Here is a 21662-nt window from a genome sequence, read left to right on the forward strand (position 1 = left end):
GTTAACAATCTCCAACATTTTTTTTTTATAGAAGTGTTTAAAAAATAATCAGTCTTCTAGTAGCAAAAGAACGGATTTTATTTTATTGTGCAATGTTTTTTATATTTATTATTAATAACCTTTTTTATATTTAATAAAATCTTTTTTTTTTAATTACCAGAAGAAAAAAATATATACATGTGTGTGTAGGGATAGAATAATGGGTTAACCATTTACTTATTTTTGTAGAGTTGGTGTGAAATTGCCTACTTTGGAGTTGAGATACAAGGATCTATGTGTGGATGTAGAGTGTGAAGTAGTTCATGGGAAGCCCCTACCAACTCTATGGAACTCCCTCAAAAGCTATGTCTCTGTAAGTGGGCCTCTGTAAGTGGGCTCCTTTTCTCCCAATTTAATATTTTTCAAAATATCAACAAATCCCAATACTAAGTTTAGTAGGTTTTCCTACACTAGTTTTTCTTTATGAGTGAGTTTTTTTTTTTCCTTTTAAATCTTGCTTGAAAACAGAGGTACATCCAAGTTGCTCGCTTGGGCCAAAGTTAAACATGAAGTAAAAGCTGATTGGAACTTGTTTTTTCCCCAAACAGTTATTCAAATAAACTTCTTCTGAATCACTTTGCATACATAGTGAATTTCCTAGTAGTTGTTAGAGATCACTGTCTTTACTTGTAATGGGCTAACAAAAGTAGCTATCTATTAAACAGGTTTTTACAAAGATTACTGATTGCAAGTCACAAGAAGCAAAGATAAGCATTCTCAAAGATGTCAGAGGCATCATCAAGCCTTCAAGGTTGATACAGAAAGGAGAGTAGAGTCTTAAAAGGAAAATAATATTTACAGTTTGTTGCATTAAGATTCACTTACAGAGGATTGTATGCATTGCAGGTTGACTTTATTGCTTGGCTCTCCAGGGTCTGGGAAGACCACCTTGTTACTTGCACTTGCAGGGAAATTAAACCAGCCTCTCAAGGTTTTTATTTTTAATGCCATTTGTTTCTTTAAAACTCGGTGAAGGATCCAACAAGAAGCATAAACATGCATGCAATGGGCAACACCAATCATGTACAAAAGATTTAAGAAACCTCTATGCAGCATATTTCATTATGATTTCATTTGAAAACAGAATAACAGTTGCACTTTTACATAGAAAATAATTTTGGGTTACAATTTCTAACAGAATACATCCCAAAAAAAACCCATATATAAAATATGAACAAGTTTTTCATTGGAGAAATGAAGTTAAAAATTGAAAAAGAAAAATGGTGTATATTATTTTAAATGAATAATTTCATATAACATAATTATAACAGTGCTGGTATATAAAAAAAAAAAAAAGGTAATTTCAGGTCGCTGGGGAAATCTATTACAATGGCTACAGACTAGATGAATTTGTTCCTAAGAAAACATTGGCTTATATCAGCCAATATGATCTGCACATGTCAGAGATGATCGTAAGGGAAACATTGGACTTCTCCGCACGTACATTGGACTTCTCCGCACGTTGTCAAGGTGTTGGAAATAGAGCAGGTAGGTTTCTAGTACGTCCATGACACAAATATTCTGGTAATTGTGAATGTGACCCTTATCAAAATAATATGATATTTTACTAACTTGACTTCTTGTGAAGAAATTATGATGGAAGTTAGTAAAAGGGAGAAGCAAGCTGGAATAATCCCAGAATCAGACATAGACACTTACATGAAGGTAATTAATCTCAAGAAACTAAACTCTTTTTCGAACCATAAATGCCCAATGTTGATGACCAACCAACAGAGCAATGTTGGCATGTTTTTATTATTCTGTTGACAATCTCTTAGAGAAATGAACCGTGTAATAACAGGCAGTATCTATTGAAGGAATAGCAAGGAGCCTTCAAACAGACTACATCTTGAAGGTAAGTTATCTTCACTATAGCTGACACTATAAGAGGTGGAGCAGATCAATGACTATTGTGTGAATTGCACTTCCTTTTATTTGATGGTCATTCTTCTATCATGCCCATGGATATTCAGATCCTTGGACTTGCCACTTGTGCGGATACAATGGTTGGAGACACCATGAAAAGAGGAATTTCGGGAGGTCAGAAGAAAAGATTAACAACCGGTACTGTACTAAAACTTTGCACCCCTTGTTTCCTACTAAGATTTCTTTTAGATTTGTTTGATGATCCTACTTAGCATATTAACTTTGGATAAGATTGAGTAGAACCCATTTTCATTTGTCATAATTGACAATAGTTTGTTCTTCGCTATGTGAGTTAATATTTGATGTTTCTATCTGGTAGGGGAAATGATCATTGGTCCAACAAACGCTCTTTTTATGGATGAAATATCAAATGGCTTAGACAGCTCCACTACCTTCCAGATTGTTACCTTCCTTCAACAATCGGTACACATTACAGAATCAACCATGTTGGTTTCACTTCTTCAGCCAGCACCTGAGACCTTTGATCTTTTTTATGACATCATCTTAATGGCTAAAGGGAAGATCATATACCATGGACCTCGCAGTTGCGTTCTAGAGTTCTTTGAGGACTGTGGCTTCAAGTGCCCAGAAAGAGAAGGCATTGCTGACTTCCTCCAAGAAGTAAGTAATTCCCCTGTTTGAGTTTATCTTCCATGCTCCATAGTTGCTTTGGATTGATGCTACTTATTGGTTTGGACTTTGGAATTTGTATAGGTAATCTCAAGAAAAGATCAAGAACAGTATTGGTACCATACCGATCTTCCTTACAGTTATGTTTCCGTTGATCAGCTAATAGAGAAATTTAATGCATTTTATATCGGTCAAGGGCTAGCCCAGGAGCTCTCAAACCCAAACAATAAATCGGAGTGCCATAAAGATGCCATAGCCTTCAGCGTGTACACTTTGAGCAAATGGGAGTTATTTAAAGCATGTATGGCAAGAGAATGGCTTCTTATGAAAAGGAATTCATTCGTTCATATATTCAAATCCATGCAGGCACTGGTGTTTGTAAGTGTTCTTGTTTGTGTGTTGGAATTATTTGACCATGTAAATGTTTGACGACATGATTGACACTTTACTCGTGCAGCTTGTTGTCATTGCACTCATATCCATGACAGTATTTATACGTAAAGAGATGGATTTGAACTTGGTAGATGCAAACTACTATATGGGTTCTTTATTCTATGCGCTTATCAGACTCATGACTAATGGAATCGCAGAGTTGAGCTTGACTGTTTCTAGACTTGCAGTTTTCTACAAACAAAGAGATTTATATTTTTATCCTGCATGGGCTTACTCCATTCCAGCCATCATCTTAAAAATTCCATTTTCCTTGATGGAATCTTTTATTTGGACAGCTCTTACGTACTATGTTATTGGGTACAGTCCTGAACCACAAAGGTGAATGTCACGTTCCAGCACATTTCTTCGAATATTTTAGGCAGACAATCTAGTCCTAGACTAATCCGATGTGTTTGGCTATGATTTTTAGGTTTTTCTGCCAATTCCTTTATACTTTTTGCTCTGCATCAATCATCCACATCCATGTTTCGTTTTATTGCCCCAATTGCCGAAATCCAGTTATTGCTACAACTTGTGGTATTTTTACTTTATTAGTAATGTTCTTATTTGGCGGATTCATTCTTCCAAGATGTAAGACCACCCATGACTTTTTTCACTTTTAAGTCTAAGAACCAATTCAAAAGACTTACTCAACCTTTCTTTGCCACAGCCTCTTTACCAAGTTGGTTGGAGTGGGGATTTTGGATTTCTCCACTCACATATGCAGAGATCAGCGCATCAATAAACGAATTTCTAGCTCCAAGATGGGAAACGGTAAAAGACAAACTAATCATTTGTTGGTCTAGAGGTTGAGATATAAAGATATGGTTTAAGATAGTAAGTTTTGTTTTACTCCTTCACAGGCATCATATGCAAACACAACTGTAGGGCAACAAGCTCTAATAAAACGTGGTCTGAATTTTGACAAACATCTTTATTGGATATCACTGGCAGCATTGTTCGGATTTTGGACAGTGTTCAACATTGGCTTTACCTTGGCGTTGACTTATTTAAACAGTAAGTTCATCTTGTCATACATAAACTTGAAAAAAAAAAAAAAAAATGAAATGTTGGATCCATCACTCACTAACATGCATTTATTGACATGCTACACATTCAGCTCCAAGGACGTCCCGAGCTATAATCTCTTATGAAAAGCTCTTCCATCTAGAACAAAAAGATGTCAACAATACACAGCTAGATGACAAGTCATCTTCTACTGGTTCTCCCACATCTGTTGCAGAAAAACAAAAAATGGGTGAGGAGCTGTTGCATTTATCTAGTATTCTTTTTAACAAGATTTAAAGGATAAACGAACATACATGAACTCCAAACAGAATATGAGTTTGTACTTATTTATTGATTGATTAGGGAATTTTTAATTAATAAAGATAAACACGGTTGATACTGTAGGAAGGATGATCATACCCTTCGAGTCTTTAACAATAACCTTCCAGGATGTTCAATATTTTGTTGATGCTCCCAAGGTAATAATGTTATGGTAAATATTCATAGTTTGTATGCATTGGAAGCTATTTAAGTTAATTAAATGTTCTATTTGTACTTGGAGGTAATGAGAGAACAAGGTCACGAACAAAGGAAACTCCAGCTTCTTAGAGATATTACAGGTGCATTTAGACCTGGTATTCTTTCAGCTTTGATGGGTGTTAGTGGAGCTGGGAAAACAACCCTCATGGATGTTCTTTCTGGACGGAAAACCTGCGGTACTATTGAAGGAGAGATACGAATTGGAGGGTACCCGAAGATTCAAGAGACGTATGCTAGAATATCAGGATACTGCGAGCAGACTGACATACATTCTCCACAAATTACAATAGAAGAATCAGTGATGTACTCAGCCTGGTTACGACTGCCACCTCAAACTGATCCCAATACAATATATGTAAGATATCCTCTATTGAGTAGCCTTTGTACATGTCACATTTTAGTAGAATAATCTTTTGAATTAACTCGACTATTTTTTATACAGGAATTTGTAAAAGAGGTCCTTGAAACAATTAAGCTTGATGAAATTAAGGATGCCTTAGTTGGCATTCCTGGTATAAGTGGTATATCAACTGAGCAGCGTAAACGGCTAACAATAGCTGTGGAGTTTGTTTCAAACCCTTCAATAATATTTATGGATGAACCAACCTCTGGTCTTGATGCTAGAGCAGCGGCAGTTGTGATGCGAGCAGTGAAGAATATTGTTGGCACAAGGAGGACAGTAGTTTGCACTATCCACCAACCAAGTATTGGTATATTTGAGGCATTTGATGAGGTAATCAACTAATGCATAATTTTTTTGGTGAATATGTGAAGATGAAATTGAATTTCCCCCATATATTCTAGCATTTCAACACTGGGAAAAAGCTATCAATATTTTTTCAACATTTTTATATTGAAATTATTTTTTGAACATTTGTAGATGCTTATTGTACACGTTTGGTTGATTGTCACTCACACAATAAATGAAGGGGTCGGAAGTATTGGGATTTTATATGAATGGAATTTTAAGCATTTTAAGTTCATGATAGGGATAACTTTTTGCGTATTATTTACATTGTGATAGTATAATCATTTGCAGAATATTGGGGATTACAATGAGTTACAAAAAGAATCTGTTATGAGTATATTTGTTGTTAGGTTATCCTTAACTTAATGATTTGACTCTTCATGCAGTTGATTTTGATGAAAAGGGGAGGACAAATAATTTATTCTGGACCACTGGGTGTCCACGTTCAAGTAAACTTATAGAATATTTTGAGGTATGCTGCAATAGTCTTACTAAAGGTAATGTCGTTGTCTTTTGTAGGTTAAATTCATTTTGTCATAAGCAAGGTATAAAATTTTGTGTCAGAGGAATGTTAAGCTCAAAGAAAAACCAAATCTTCTTCTCCTCATGTAGGGTCAAGCTTCGGGTTATTCAAGACCCAACTTGAATTTTAAAACAATAAAATTCAATAATGTATACAAATCCAAATCCATCCTCATACAAGATATTAGCAAGTTCATCATTAAAAGTTGGATGCCTCTCTTGAAATTCAAAAGAGATGTACAAAGGGATGTCAAATATCAAATATGGAGAAATCAATTTGTGTACTCACCTTGCTCTCTATGGGAATGCATAAACCGTTTATCAGGCAACTGCAGCACTTTAGTTTGAACCAACTCTTATACTTTGAATATGTCTTTATGATACAAGTTGAAGAACTTTAAAAATAGCTTGAAGTTCATGAACAATAACATATTATTTTCGGCAATCCAGCTGCAGGACTTCATCAATATGATACCTAATGCCGTTCCACCCATTGAGGCTGGCATCTTCATCATTGCCTTATCCCAACTGTTTTTAGGCAACATGAATCAATGTTCCTCCATTCAAATTTATATTGAAATGAACAAACCAGGATTCACGTGAAAGTATTTGGCATAATTTTCTGGATTCCAAACTAATAAAAACCCTCCTATTCCACCTGACTTGCGGCCATGTGTGACTAAAGCTTGATACTAGTGGACCTAGAGAATAGAGGAAACCATGTCTATAATAATCTTCATTGTAATCTATACCGATAGTGTTTGGATATTGCACTATGTTTATGATCAAGAAGGCCTTTTTTCTCTCAAAGTAAAAGTTGTAAAATTGATGATACCATATGACTTGTTGGATCTTTCCTTAATTTCCATCCTCTTTCTTTGGCAGGGTATTTCAGGTGTGCCAAAAATTAAAGACAACTATAATCCAGCAACATGGATGCTAGAGATTACTGCCCCATCTATAGAAGATCAACTTGGTCTAGACTTCACTCAAATTTACAAAGAGTCTCTTTTGTTCGAGTAAGTGTGACCATCAATGCTTTTGTATTCTCAACTTCGTATTAGGCATGAGTAACAATAATAATAAATACGCAATAGTGTCAAATTTGTCTCATATTCAAAATAAAACTAAAATATCATTGATGCTAAGATGATAAACCTTTTTAGTGAACAAGAGCCCTGATGCATTCGACATATATCAAATCCTCTAACTAATCTGTGTCTCTTTTTTTTCTCAATCTCTCTCCTTCTCCCTTTTTTTTTTTTTTTGAACTTTTGGTGTATACAGGGAAAACAGAGAGCTGGTTAAAGAACCAAGTATCCCAGCACCAGGTTCAAGGGATCTGCATTTTCCTACCCGCTTCCCTCGAAATGGTTGGGAACAGTTCAAAGCATGCCTCTGGAAACAACACTTGTCTTATTGGAGAAGTCCTCAATACAACTTGGTGCGCTTAATGTTTATGAACTTTGCTTCTGTGCTGTTCGGAGCACTCCTCTGGCAAAAAGGGATGAAAATGTAAGCCATTTATTGGATTCAGTTTGCTTCACATATGGTGCTTGTATAGACAGGTTTTTCTATCCAAAACACTATACACTATGAATAGGTACAAATATAAATGAAATTCAATAATTTTCTATAAAGATTTTATCATACAAATATAATCCTTGATCAAAGCTGTTTCATCTTCATGAACCAAACCAAAGAAAAATGTTTCCAAGCTCTTAAATGTAATTTATGTATCCATATTTTTCACCAAAAAAGGTAAGTTTGATTTGTTCTCGGTGAGATTGCTTTAGGATATATGGTACTGAAGTTTGGAATGAAAAAAGATACTAAAATATTATCTTTTCTTTGGTTGAAGAAATAATGAACAGGACTTGTTCAACGTGCTTGGATCAATGTACATTGCAGTGCAATTCTTGGGCATAAGCAACTGTTCACCAGTTCTACCTTTCATAGCAAGAGAACGCATCGTTTTGTACAGGGAAAAATTTGCTGGCATGTACTCTTCGTGGGTATATTCATTAGCACAGGTTCTTTATATTGGTAATCCTTATCTCAACATATCCATTGTTTCACTTATTTAGAATTATTTGGATTTTTTAAATCTCAATGGATCTTAATATTTTTGTTGTAGGTGACTATTGAAATTCCCTACATTATACTTCAAACATTTGTGTTTGTTACCATAACATATCCAGCAATAGGTTACTACTGGTCAGTTTACAAGGTGTTTTGGTACTTCTATGCGGTATTTTGCACGTTGCAATGCTTCAATTACCTTGGAATGATGCTTGTGTCATTGACTGCTACGGTCCAAGTAGCTACTGTATTGGCAAGTTTCTGCTACACTATGTTGAATCTTTTCTCAGGGTTCCTCATACCCGGACCTGTAAGTCAACTCTATTCCTCTCTTCCTTATGGAAATTATTAATTACTTTCATTAGTATTAAATTTCAACATATTTCCACGAAATATCGAAAAACTCCCATGAGACTCAACAAGAAATTTAATCAGCAGTTTTTTTATGTATTTCAATGGACGTCACAAAAGTCATTTTGCAAAATATTCCACTCAAGGTGAATTTTCAACCAAAGTATTCAATTTAGGTATAAAAATGCAACACTTCAATGGAAATATTCTGATCAATAGTAAACTTTGATTGAAATATTTTTTGCTGAAAAAATAATTATAAAAATAACAAAACTTATAAACTGCTAGGAGAAGGGACTTGTAATTACAAATAGTAAGTCATTAACATATAAAAAGTTACAATATTACAATCATGAAGCATTGTATTAATTCCACAGAGATCGAAATATTTCTATTTCCAGGTGACCAAAATCTAAATTTAATATTTTGGTAAGGTATTAACAACCAAGTTCAGTTCACATAAATATTCAATATCCACAAATAGAATCAAAATACACACCAACTGCAATTTAGGTCATCTTTATGGTACCATTTATCTCAACTTTACCAATATTTAAATTGTAATAAGAGAGTACCATTTCTAGGGATAAGATAAGAAACATAGAGTGGACATCATATCAACACAAGATTTAAGACTATAACTCTTTAAAGGATCATGCATTTTCCAAGAGACTCATGACAAGTTTGGGTTTTCAGTGCTAATAGTAGTTTTAGCTCACCCACTATATAATTTTTTTTCTCCTTTATCAGCATTAGATCTAGATTAATTCAAACTTACCGATATTTTGGTTTTTTTTGTTGCAGCAAATCCCAAAATGGTGGATCTGGGGCTATTGGATTTGCCCAACTGCTTGGTCCCTAAAAGGCCTCCTCACTTCACAATATGGAGATATAAACACGGAGATAACAGTGTTTGGAAAACGTCAAGCAATAAGTTCCTTCTTACAGGAGTATTTTGGGTATCACCATGATAAATTAGGGGTGGTAGCTATTATCCTTCTTGGGTATCCACTTGTATTTGCTTCTCTTTTTGCATATTTTATGGCACACCTGAACTTTCAAAGGAGGTGAAAGCATACATCAGTTGATTATAATTTTCTAGAAATAAACACACTAAATTATTCGATCGTCACCTTTTTCGCACAAAGTTTTTCAGTTATTTTTAAGTTTACTTGATCATCAACCCAGTGGTCCTGAATAAATTATTTGTCCTCCCCCTTTCATCAAAATCAGCTGCATGAAGAGTCAAAACATCAAGTTAAGGATAACATAACGAAAAATCATACACAGAAGGTTATCCTTAACATGAACTTAAAATGTCAATTTGTCACGCCCCGAAATCCCAACACGAATCCCTATGATTCATCGGTTAGAATCTCGAGGTGTGAGGTAATCAATCACACAATCTGACAGAACATTCATAAATAATAATACTTATGAAAAGAAAATATACGCAGCGGAATAAACATTTAACTAACATCTATACGAGAGTCTAGAGTAAGCAGAAGAAATCGACAACACTGATATAAGTCAAGATCTTTAATCTCATAATTCATCAGGTTACAAAAATTTCTAAACTAACATGTTTCTTATCTACAACCAAAAACCGCTAGGATCCTCTACTAGTCCTCAAAGACATGGCGGCGGCAAGACATCAATCTGATCCTCCTCAAGGACCTCTCAAAAGACTCCTCAAAGAACGGTTCTTCAAAAGTTGAATAATCTGAAAGGGGAAGGATAGGGTGAGTAACAGGGGAATGTTACTCAGCAGGATGAACGCCGTTCTAACAACGAGTCATACATGCACGAGTAATCAGTTGAACATTAAATAATGTAAGTTTTTCATAATGTAACATACGATAAATGTCTAAGCATATTCAATAAACAGTTAAATAATTTCAACCTATCATTTCTATCATTTAAAGTAACCTATGCATCTTTCAAATAAAAACATCTACCAAACATCACAAAATAAGAAAAGATACATAATAAGAACACGGCGGGTGTAATCGATAAGAGAGCAGAGGAACACGCCGATATAACCGCCTCGGCTATGGCAATACGATATTCCAAACTTAACCTCCGATGTGGAATCCCATCGTTATAATCTGATTTTGTGGCCGGTCTAGCATACCACGGTTGGATGACCATTTATCCGGCTCAGACTGGCCGTTGACCAAGAACCCAATACTGAGTTCAACTAACGGTGAGGTCGACCGTTTGACGACTACAGACTAATAGTGATCACTAACTAGCCCAGGAGACCCCTCGCGTCGAAGCCTATCAAGAGGCAATGCATGTGAACCCCGCTTAGCTCTACACTATACAGAGACCGCCTTTACACACAACGTTCCCCAGGAAATAAGTAGGAGAAATTCCCGGATTTCATAAGCTGTAATATGCTCTAAGGTATCCCATACTACCGAAGAGCATATGACATCTAGTGTTATCCTAGATTGACTCGCCGCTTCGGATACACAGCAACGCGTCACTCTTTATGGGTTTTCTACAAACCTTTACTGGTAAACAAAATAATTTATTTTGTATAATATATCATTTCTTTTTAATCGAAAATACAAACAAAGTCTGGTAGTACCCTCCAGTGACAGTTATCTGTCATTTCCATCCATCAACCATCTCATCCCTCTATCTATCTATCACGTTTTACGTGGCATGGCCACTACGTAGAACTGGAGGCACTGTCCCATCAATCAGTCGAGAACATACGTTCTCTCTATCCATCCATCAATTAAATCGATCAATCTATCATCTAATTTCCTACATATCTATTAAAGTAATTTTACTTTTAAAGTAATTCGAAATCCATAAAGCATCAACCAATTCCATTCGATGGTTTTGGTTGAGTCGAGAGACTCGAAAACAAAATAAAACCATAGGCTGAAAATCTGAAATCTATGAAAATTTAACTAAGTGTTGAAAAATAATTTTTTCAAAGTCGAAATTGAAAACGAACTATTTATTTATTTATAAGAAGAACTTAAAGTAATACTTAATTAGTTTTAATGAAATAAATGTAGGAAATGGGTATACATACTATATGGAAGCAACACAAAACAAATTAGAACCAAACTCAACATTCGGATACTTTTCCGAATTGCTGATTTTTCGTCGAAACTCGACCAAACTCGATCCAATATCATATTAACTATGAAATGCTTATATTACATCAAATGAACTAAAACCAATCATAAATAAGCATGTAAACATGATTCAAATCGTTCAAATATGTATAAACTTAATGAAATAATCGATTTATCAACAATCATATGGATTTTCTATGAATTATCGCATAACTAGAAGGTAGAAGGGAAGGCAACCTACTTCAAGCTATTTTCAACGGTTGAACGAACTTTAAAATCGCCTCCGGCCAATCTCCAAAATTTTCTTCCGGCGAAAATCGGATTTCTTTGCGTCCACGCGTAACCCTCGGCGAGAGGAACAACTTTCCTTCTTGCGCCTAAGCTCTGATCGTTCTCGTTTGGCATAGATCTGAGTTTTAAATATTGAAGGAAAATGGTTGAGATTTGTTTGGAGAGGAGAATAAGAAAAATCTGATTTTTCTAATAGAATTTAGATATTTATATCACTTAAGTTGGGACATACTTGTCATTTTGGGAATTATTTTTCCAAATGCCGAATTGGACAAACTTATACTCTATTTCGGGTGATTTTTCGACACGAATCTAATGATATGATCGATTTCCTCAAATTACGTCTCTAAGGTGTCATTTACCTATTGTAAAATATCTAACGCGAAACTCGAGGATTTGATAACTTTTAAATCAATGCACGAATCTAAAATTTTTTCCTCGAGATACATTTTAGGTTTTCAGGTCATTACACAATTCTTCCAACTCCTTCATTTATTTTGTTAGTGACAAATCCATAATTAGTAGAAGTGATGTAGGACATCTACAGTTCTAGTTAGAATCCAAAGTAGTTTCTTAATTCTAGTCAGATTATATTTTCTAGTTCTAGTAGGATTTTTATTTTTTAGTTTTAGCTCCAACACAAAATTATGGCAAATTTATTTTCAAATGTCTTTGGTTGGGCATTTGCGAGAAATAGTTAGCGTTTCCATGGAAGAAAAAATTATTTTATCCAATTTCATAATCCTCAAAAGCCAAACCAATACCTGATAGATCATATTATAACAAATATTTTTTAGGTAAAAATGTACAGTTACCTGATAGATTGTACAGTTATCAACTGAAATTTTCAATTACATACTTCTAATTTCTTCCTCATATTCTTAAAATGTAATACAACTACTTCTTATTGAAAGAGGATCTAAATGAAAGAATCCACAATTAATATAACATTAAACTTTACTTACTTTTTTTTTTTTTTTTTTCTCAATTTCATGAGTAGACACATGATACTTCAATCAGATTAGAAAAAGGGACAAAGAAATTAACAACTACTAATAAAATTAAAGTGTTTCAAGATTAGTTAAAATGTTCTAAGTAATATTTTAATCATTTTTTAAATAAAGAAAATCAAATATTCTCAATATCTTAAAGACTTAGAACTTTTACTAACCTTTTTTGGTGGTCCACCCATGGTGGAATTTTTCCCAAACAACCCATCCCGAACTAAAAAATACACATACATACTTCTTTCACTAGCAACCATCTTCTTCATCAACAATTCTTCAAACCCTAATAGATTTCATTATCATCAATTTGAGTTTCTGTGGGCATCTCTAATTTGAGGAAGAGAGAGAAGGAGAAAAAGAGAGGGAAGAAGAGGGCCCAAAAACTTAAAAAATGTCTTTTTTTTTTTTTTTTTGACATTTTGGCCCGACAGTTTCTCACTTTCTTTGTGTGTCAATTAAATTTCATTTTTTAGAAAATCCAGTAAAAGAACCCTTAAAGAAAGCTTTACCTTAATAGTTCATTTACTAAAAATAAATAAAAAATAAAAAATTCTTTCTTGATAGTACCTAAACCAATTAGTGTTGAGTTCACCATTTTTTATTGTTTAGTTCACCACTGTTTTATTGTTAGTTCAACAATTTTTTTTTGTTAAAACATTAACAGTAGTTAAACATGACTTAAAAAATGACAAATTCATCAATAATTATAAATGAACTCGATGATATTTGTTAAATTATTGATGAACTCGACGGTTTTCACTCATATTTAATTATTGTCGAGTTCAACAATAAAAAGTGATGAGTTCGACAATAAAAATATTGATTAGAGTTTGGAAAGTAGTGATCTCAACACTAATCAAGGACCATTGAGAAAGAAACTATTTACTAATTAATGAATTATTAAGATTTTGTATGAAAATTAAAGACTATTTAAAAAGAAACCCTTCCGGCAAAGTTCTTTAAGTAATTTTCTCAATAAATTATTATTTTTTAATTGGAGTGTGATAAATAATTTAATAAATTGATAAATAAAATTTAGGTGTTTATAACAGCTCTCTTAAAATTTTAAGGAGATAGAAGTCGTATAGATTAAATAATAATCCTTTAATTTTATTGTCTTTTCTCTTCTTCTCCATTTTCGATAATATTTTTTTAATTTTATTTTATTTCCTCTTTTACTACCTTAACCTCGGGCACCATTATTTCTAAGAGTAAGTCTTAGAAAGATCTCACCTCGTGGCATCCAAGAAATAGTACTTCCTCCAGGAGATGATCTTACTAGACCAACGAATTTAATTTGCAATACCTGTCACAAACCACAGAGCCGACATAAAAGAGCTGCAAGTCGTAAAACTAGTGATAAATCCAACTAATGTGGATTATGATAAAATTGGATTCATGTTGCTGACCCCAATATTTAAATTAAACAATTAGATGTATGTTGCCAACCCCATCAAATATCTGCTGAATCTAAACAGTTCTACATAACACCTCATTAATTTAAAATAACAACAACAACAACAAAAATTAATACGGTTAACTAGGCGATTTGACCTTCACCAGCCTTAGATAGTTCCGTATTTCAACAATTCCCATCTGAACGGGAACACATACATAACTTCAGGTGAGCTTTTGAAGAACAGGCTAACACAAACACAGACTGCAGCAATGGCCACCATTGAGAGCATTACTGGTCTGTACGACCAAGATCTTCTAGTGTTGCCGTAAGTGAGCTGTTGATCACAGAGTTTGCAGTAGTGCTGGATCTGAATTGGTCTCAATTCAGTCTTGTTTATCTGAAAGCCAGTTACCTTGGCTGAGTTCAGCCTCTCTGTTTGCTTTTGGTTGCTATCACCAGGAATGTCAAGGACCACCTGCCCCGTTTCTGATTTCTTGTTAATTTTCCTGTGGACAAGATGTATGTAAGCATGGTGACCTCTCAAGCGCGCATAATCTTCAGGTGTGAAACCTGTGTTGTCACGGGCACTCTTCCATGCTTCAACTCCAACCTGAACGCGGACGACAAATTGTCAGCCACTTATAAAAGTGAAATTAGTCATTTGTAAGTGGTTTGGTACTAAGATCCTGTAATGAATATTTACCATAATGTCCAGATGTCTATTAAAATACATTGCTGGCAATGCCAAATTAGTGAAACTTTAGCATTCTGATCCATAGGGAACAAAAATAAATGTTACTGGCAAATTTTCATTTCAATGAAAAATATATTTTCTAGTTTTAATACTTTATAGCCATATAAAACTTACAGAAAAATAAATTTGCAGTAAATAAGACATGTAAAGATAAGCCTATTATGTGTTATTTCAAAAAATTAGTATATATCGAATACAATTGGTCACATCTAATTTCAAAATTAAAATTATTTTAAATTAAATTGTTAGGAAGAAGTAGTTTATGTGTCCATGCGGACCTCCTTGGTTCTTTGGCCAATGGTCTTTTTTAATTTATCTAGTAGTATTGACATGGTTGTGAGCATTTAAATGTGCAAGTTAGACTACATGTATCCAGCCATTGAGTAAGCATGTACCAACTTTATTGAACACCTCTTTTCTTACTGCAAATGCTTGTTGATTTAGTATAACACGTTATGACTGGACTTTCGTGCCTTTTTTTTAACATTTCCATAAATTTAGAGGATATTTTCTATATTCTGTGGATCCTATAATATTTATTTGACAATTTTTTCATAAAAATCGAAATTTAGAACCATGGGTAGATCAATGTAAAAAAGCATGGGTGAAGGACACGATTTGTCTTGGGGTATTGACCATCTATAACTTTCTGTTATGTGTGTGAACTGTGGTTTCTGAAAACTACGCCAACTCTAGAGCCTTCCACATTATCTTTTATGGTCAGAACTATGCTACCAGATGTATAAAAGGGAGAAGGAGTTACCAATCCAGGATCATTAATTAACGCATCCAGTACATTCTCAGAACCATCTCTACTGGCCGCGGCATGAAGAGGCGTCAAACCAGCAGGGCCAGCTGTATCAGGCCTGAACAAGAAGCTATCAGACCCTTTTTCGACCTGTTGCATGGGTTCAGATCCTGCTGTAGCAGAAGCTTTATTTGGGATGTATCTCAGCAGGAGTTCCACCATCTGCCTACAGCTTCTCGTCACAGCTCTGTGAAGGAGGCCCATCTCTGACAAAGCAAGCTCGATGGAAGAATGCTCGCCTGAAACCACAGTTCCATCGAATAGAATATCTAGGAGTTTCTTAACTATGGCACACCAATCACGATCCATGGAGAACTCCATGAGCCACCTGAATCGTGTGAAAGTAAATACGCCTGAGTTAGAATCAATGTGATCAAATCTAGACCTCAAGCGACTCCTATGAAGAAGCCAACCCATTTCATGGATAAAGTCGAGAGCTTGACTCTTGGCTTCCATTTTTCCAGTCGTTCCCTGATTGTCATCCCCAGACTCAAGCACCTCTATTGCACTCTCCAACATACGGATTTCGGAACACACATCCTCTTCAGCCACTATGAAGGGAAAGAAGCCACCGCTGAGACCATGGTCTTCAACCTGGATGGGGTGAGAACAATCAGAATCCTAGATTACAATTAGCAAAAATGAGACGAAGAGAATATATGGTCTGCAAGACAACAGGAACAGTAAGGGAGAAGGTGCCAACTCAGCGAGGTGGTAAAGTCTGGAGTGGTAATACCATAGAACTGGGATCAAAACCCTACCTTCACACGTTAACCTATCAACAGAAAGAAGAGGGGGGGGGGGGGGGGGGGGGGGGGAGGGGCGGCTAAGGGAACACAAGAGATAATCACAGACCTCAATGAAGCCTCTCCCAGGTACATCCGGGACATAGCAGGGGAAGCTGAGACACTGGAGTTCATCATGCTCCTTCACAGTTTTAGTGTCCACCAAATCATGAGTAGCTTCCTGGAGCAGATACTTCCCTTCTAATGCACAAAGTAACCTGAAAGGCCAGAAGAAAAAAGAAGGGATTCAATCTTCAGATAATTGTCTGAAACAAGCCCTTTTTTACGGCTAAAGGAAAATGTTGGCATGGAAAAAGAACATAAAGGGTCGAGAAGACCTGCCTAGGAACAGTGGGGGAAAAAGGAAAGGCCTAAGAATTTCAAAGTGATTTCTATCTAAACAGAAAATCTTCAAACCTAAAGACACCCTTGGACCAAAAAAACCCACACTGATTAAATCCTGCCTTGGCTTATTGGAGTGAGAGGATAACAAAAAGAGGCAATACACACAAGAAGGAGAATGATGGATACCTTGTGGTGGGCTGAGACAGATTAAACCCCTTAACTATAAACTGAGCTCTCTGAGATACAGAAACTGCAATAGGAGTGACACTTGAGATCCTACAATGATCATGATTCCCAAGAGGTAAGGGCTTGTCCAGGACAACCTGACCTGCAGCAGGAAGTACAGAATCAGATAGCTTGATCATCCATAGGAGGTGACAGTTGGTTTCCCTTTTGTAGGGTGGCCTTCTCGGTCCCCTTCTCTCTTTTATTAATATATTTCCATCTTTACTGACCGAAAAAAAAAAAGTAACTAAAAATGAAGAGAGAAAGAGAAACAAACCATTGTAAATAAATGCTATATGATGCTGCACCATGGTAAATACCCATCCCGTTGTCCAAAAAGTGTCGGGGACATCCAAAAGCCTACCCAAGCTGGAGCTCAGATCACTGGAAAGCTGTTAAACAGTTGAGATTCGGGAAGTAAGTGGTGTAGCTGGAAAAGGAGATCATGATTAAAATACAAATTAATGTCATCAATGCATTTGTGTACCTCCTGCCATTTGGACTCTGCCAGGCGAAGGTAAAGTGTTAGAATAATACAACCGGGCCGGATGTAGCCCTCGATGTCTGTAGGACTGTGGGATAACCAGTCAAGGATCTGCAAATATATAATATCTTGTAGCATCAATCAGTCTGCAGGAGCAAACAATTAACAGTTGCACTCTGAAACAATTTCAAGGCTCAGAAAATACCTGTCCTCTCATAACAAGAGGAAAATCATTTGGGTCTTTGCCAAAAAGTTTGAAAACAATTCGATCTGTGCGGCTCTGGAGTAAAGAAAACACAGATGTTAAAAGAAAAATGGCCAGTAGATGTTACTTCTACATATTTTCGAAACCTAGCAACCAATCTTACCTTCTTATCTGCATTTTACTTTTCACAGAAGTTAAAAGAAGTGATGTCTAGTTAACAAAAGTGCAGCTATGCATTGTTTGAACAGAACTCAGAAATGCATAAATCAATCAAATTCAGCTATAAAAAAAGGGAAAGTAAGAAGCAAAAAAAAAGAGCTAATGACCAGAGAACCATATCAACAAATTTCAGGAAAAATTGTTGCACATGCACAAATTATTAGAGTTTGGCTTTTTGGTTCCCTTCCTAGTAAAATCTCCATTACTTGTCAAAAGAAGAAAAAGAAAAAACAGAGCCCACCACAGAAACAAAAGTAATGACGCCTTACCATACACATGCCCCCTCCCATCTCAAAATCAAACAAGACTGCTCGACTGGTGGGCAACCTCTATGGTGGGTCACATCCAAAAAAACATAACAACTGGCTACTTCAAACTTCCATTCAAGAAGACAATTGGGTATCCAGAAAAGAGGTTCATCGGTGTAATCGTGTAGAGAAAGAACAGTATGGAATGTTAAGTGTTTTTGGATATACCCATCAAAGAGGTAGCTCCAAACCAAACAATCTGGATCAATTTGTATAAGCTATCTGTATGGTAACAAGATTTTTTTGTGTCTTGCAGGGACAAGTAATTTATTCCTCATATGCAACATAAAGCGATCTACAGAAAGTTTAAGTGAATTCAATAAATTCTAGAAGCTCTCCATGACAGATATATTGGGAATTCAGCAGCCATATATAATAAACAGAATCAAAGCCCTAGCATCGAATGGTAAAAAGATCACACCACATTTATGTTGTTTAAAAGAAAATTTGTGTGCAATGCATAACATAATTATACCTGGACGTCTCCACTGGAGCTAGATAGTGACTGGGCAGAAGCTGAATCGGAATTCCCACTTGTCTGGGGTGGACTCGACTGGTAAGAGTTTTTCTGCAGCAATGGAAGGCAATCTAGAGGACCAATCCCCAAATTGAGAGGGGATTGTGACCTCTCTAAGCCTTCTACACAATCTAACGAGTCATTATAGATGTTATTAAGATCAATATTATTCAATCTAACTCTCCCCACGGTAGAATCTGGGGGTATTACTTCGGTTGGAGCCTTTGATGGAAACAGGGTTGTTGATTTGGGAAAAGGTAAGGTTTGTTGAGCTCCATCTGGATCATAATCTATAATAATTCCCTCCAATGGAACTGCAGATGCAGCAACAGTCACATTTCGATCTATAGTCCCCATCTGAGGGCATTGAGCAGCAATGTTGCCATTCATTTTAGAGGTCGAACACAAAAGGCTGGAGGATTCAGGACCACTTGAGAGCAAAGCTGGCACCATTTCTGAGGATGTCCCAGCAGAAATCCCAGCATTGAGCAAATTTTGAGATTCCTGTAGTAACCCAGATATATTCTTTCCATCAATTGTACTGGGAAGGCTGGACAGGCTCTTCAAAAGATTAGACAAAATATCCTGATCCTTTATCTGGTCTGAATTATTTGCTGCAGTTCAAAGAAGAGAGTTTCGGTTGATCCAACTGCCAATTATGAAAGAAATAGCAAACACCAAGATAAAATGAACAGAACATTATCAAGGTCAAGGAACTACTTCAGAATTTTCTTGAAGTATTAGCAATTTAATGGTTGTTACCTCTTTCAAAAACACAACTGTGTCCAGAAAATTCAACAAAAGCTGATGCAACAATTGATGAATAAAGAGTGTAATCAAACCCATGAGATTTGCCAACCTGTTTCTTTACGTAAGAGACGGGCAAACTTCCTGGAGGAGATCCATTGTACATTTGAAAGAGTTTTTGTTCAACGGCACTTAGGGAAGTAAGCAACATTCATACATTCACAATTTCCAAAGGATTCACATGAGTCCCCTCTTTGGCAAGAGAGTCGGTATAATGGTTGGCATGCAGAGATGATGGTTAAAAACTTGGACTTATTTATAGTGTCCTTGGTGCAATTTATAAGTTGGTAAATTTTCAAGAAGCATGATACATAATTGTGAGAAGCTAAAGAGGAACTTACAATGCATGTTTGAGAGAATTCTTAGTAAACTAATCAATAGATAACCACTAGCTTGGTCATCATTCAAGGAACTTCCATTTACGACAGATTCAGGATGTGTTTTCCTCCTCCGTCTATTATGCCCCGCCAAACGCTTACGACAGCTTCTCTTCCCTTCATCAAACTCTTGAAGATAATGAAATCTGCCCATATTAAAAAAAAAAAAAAAAAAGGGAGAGCATTTAACGAAAGTGTGCAAATGCAATTACGGAAGAGAAACAGTCCACAATAAATTAATAACAAACAAACCATCAAAAACGGAACTTTGAGAAAATGTTGCATAGAAAGCAAGTATGAAATCTTAAGCCTTAACAAAGCCACCAAACTTTGTAGCCCCTAATAATAATTGTAAAACAAGCTTCAACCCAATACTGACCTACTGCATTGCTGACAGAATCGCTGCATAATGTTTCCTACAAGTGCTTGACTTGCCTTTGAGTGCATTTCACAGACTTTATGTCGTCTATGATAATCTCTAGCATTGCTAAGACTAGTCCCACAATCCTCCACCTGACAAACTACATGATGCAAATTAGCCCCCAAAGACTTGGTTTTCTTTCCATTCTTCTCATCCAAATTCACAACCTCTCTTTCCAGGATTGGATCAACATGCCCGCCGAGCTTCAAAGTAAGATTCTCACCTCCATCATTCAAATCATTATCTTCAACCTCGACTACTCTCCTCCTCTTCTCCAATTCCCTTTTTCCTTTCTCAGTCCCCAAATTAATCTCATCAGAGAAGGAAGAGTTACTGTTAGAAAAACCCAAAGAAGTCGGAATTTCCCGAACAGGAGCAGAATTCAAAGGGCTTGCAGTAAAAAGATCGCCATCCCATTTCCAATCATTCAAATCCCACTCCAGACTCCTCTTCCCATCCCTCTTCAAATCTTTCTCCCTTAGTGCAAAACCCGGTGCATCTGGGATGTAAAAGTGCTGAGCTTGACCTCCAATTCTAGTCTCCATCTATCAAAACCCACAAATTCAGAGATCTAGAATCCAAAAAATACAACAAAAACTCTAGAACTAAAAATTCCCAAATCTTAAAAACCTAGAGTACCCTCATCTTAATCCACTTCACTACACCCCCAGAAATCCAGAAACAGTACACCCATACACCCACGGATCCAAACTAGAGAAGTCCACATAACACAAAAAATCGAATTATTCACACAATTCCCTCAACAACACACCATCTCCACCACAAAAACCCTAGATTCCTATCCTAATTTCCATATAGAGCTTCGACCTTCGATCAAAGATGACAAACAAGCTTTAAAAACAAATCTGCAATTAGTTAGAACAACTGGAAATTTTAGCTAGAGACATTCCAGAATTATGATTTTTTGCTAGAAAATCGATTCTTCTGAAGGTCTTATAATGGAGATGAGGGGATTCGGAATAAGTCGGAAAGTATGTAGTAGCACCGATGACTGGTTCAAAGGATATATCCTACGTTAAAAGCTCACTTTAAGGCTGTGTTTGGATTGAGGGAAGGGGAGGGAAGGGAAGGGAAACTCATAAAGGAAAGGGAAGGGAAGGGAAGGCTAGTTTCTCTTCATCCTGTTTGGATTGAAAGGGAAGAGAAGAGAAAAAATCAAGTTTCTTTCTTTTGTTTGGATAGGATTCATAAGAGAAGAGAAGAGAATTATTCTTGTCAAATGACTATTATATACCTTCATAGTCCAAAATATCAAAAGAAGGTTTCAATAAAGAAGAAAGTTGAAACCTTAAGATTTTTTAGAGGAAAAC

General features: G+C 35.8%; 2 protein-coding genes across 8 annotated transcripts; one reads left to right on the top strand and one right to left on the bottom strand.

Annotated features, from left to right (window-relative positions):
* Positions 1–208: 208 nt before the first annotated feature.
* On the top strand, positions 209–9410 carry LOC147402603 (pleiotropic drug resistance protein 3-like; the record flags this gene model as incomplete). Its single annotated transcript, XM_086444503.1, is given in 24 exon segments — positions 209–352; positions 705–790; positions 886–970; positions 1347–1527; positions 1628–1704; positions 1841–1894; positions 2013–2103; positions 2285–2586; positions 2680–2973; positions 3053–3366; positions 3458–3618; positions 3698–3801; positions 3891–4044; positions 4148–4285; positions 4441–4514; positions 4598–4930; positions 5018–5308; positions 5710–5766; positions 5769–5795; positions 6731–6864; positions 7133–7360; positions 7707–7878; positions 7983–8237; positions 9083–9410. Coding segments are annotated over 24 exon segments (4023 nt in total), but the record flags the coding sequence as incomplete, so codon positions are not given.
* On the bottom strand, positions 6961–21351 carry LOC147402604 (squamosa promoter-binding-like protein 1). 7 transcript variants are annotated; one of them, XR_015178930.1, is made up of 15 exons: positions 20290–21351; positions 19875–20056; positions 18685–19340; positions 17683–17757; positions 17481–17588; positions 17271–17385; positions 16955–17096; positions 16494–16641; positions 15594–16232; positions 14232–14686; positions 13911–13983; positions 12842–12960; positions 9412–9511; positions 9057–9328; positions 6961–7339 (listed from the first exon to the last, which is right to left on the bottom strand). XR_015178930.1 is itself a non-coding variant. In XM_086444309.1 (10 exons), the coding sequence occupies exons 1-10, from the start codon at positions 20874–20876 to the stop codon at positions 14243–14245; spliced, it is 3096 nt and encodes a 1031-aa protein (XP_086300435.1). In that variant the 5' UTR covers positions 20877–21350; the 3' UTR covers positions 14057–14242. The 7 variants fall into 7 exon arrangements, 1 of the variants encoding a protein (XP_086300435.1); XR_015178933.1 differs by lacking the exon at positions 12842–12960; XR_015178932.1 differs by having other exon boundaries at positions 9225–9328; positions 12842–13983.
* Between the last annotated feature and the right edge of the window lie 311 nt (positions 21352–21662).

Source organism: Akebia trifoliata, chromosome 5 (genome assembly GCF_017979445.1).
Source record: "Akebia trifoliata isolate Shusen 1 chromosome 5, ASM1797944v1, whole genome shotgun sequence".
Taxonomy (NCBI): domain Eukaryota; kingdom Viridiplantae; phylum Streptophyta; class Magnoliopsida; order Ranunculales; family Lardizabalaceae; genus Akebia; species Akebia trifoliata.

What these genes read in the sequence shown, in the direction of transcription:
- LOC147402604 (XM_086444309.1), bottom strand. Translation starts at nt 20,876, where the DNA reads ATGGAGACTAGAATTGGAGGTCAAGCTCAGCACTTTTACATCCCAGAT. An exon ending in TTCTGTCAGCAATGCAGTAG is followed by an intron (nt 20,057 to 20,289) that starts GTCAGTATTGGG and finishes TAATATGGGCAG; the next exon opens with ATTTCATTATCTTCAAGAGT. An exon ending in AATTCTCTCAAACATGCATT is followed by an intron (nt 19,341 to 19,874) that starts GTAAGTTCCTCT and finishes TTTGAACTGCAG; the next exon opens with CAAATAATTCAGACCAGATA.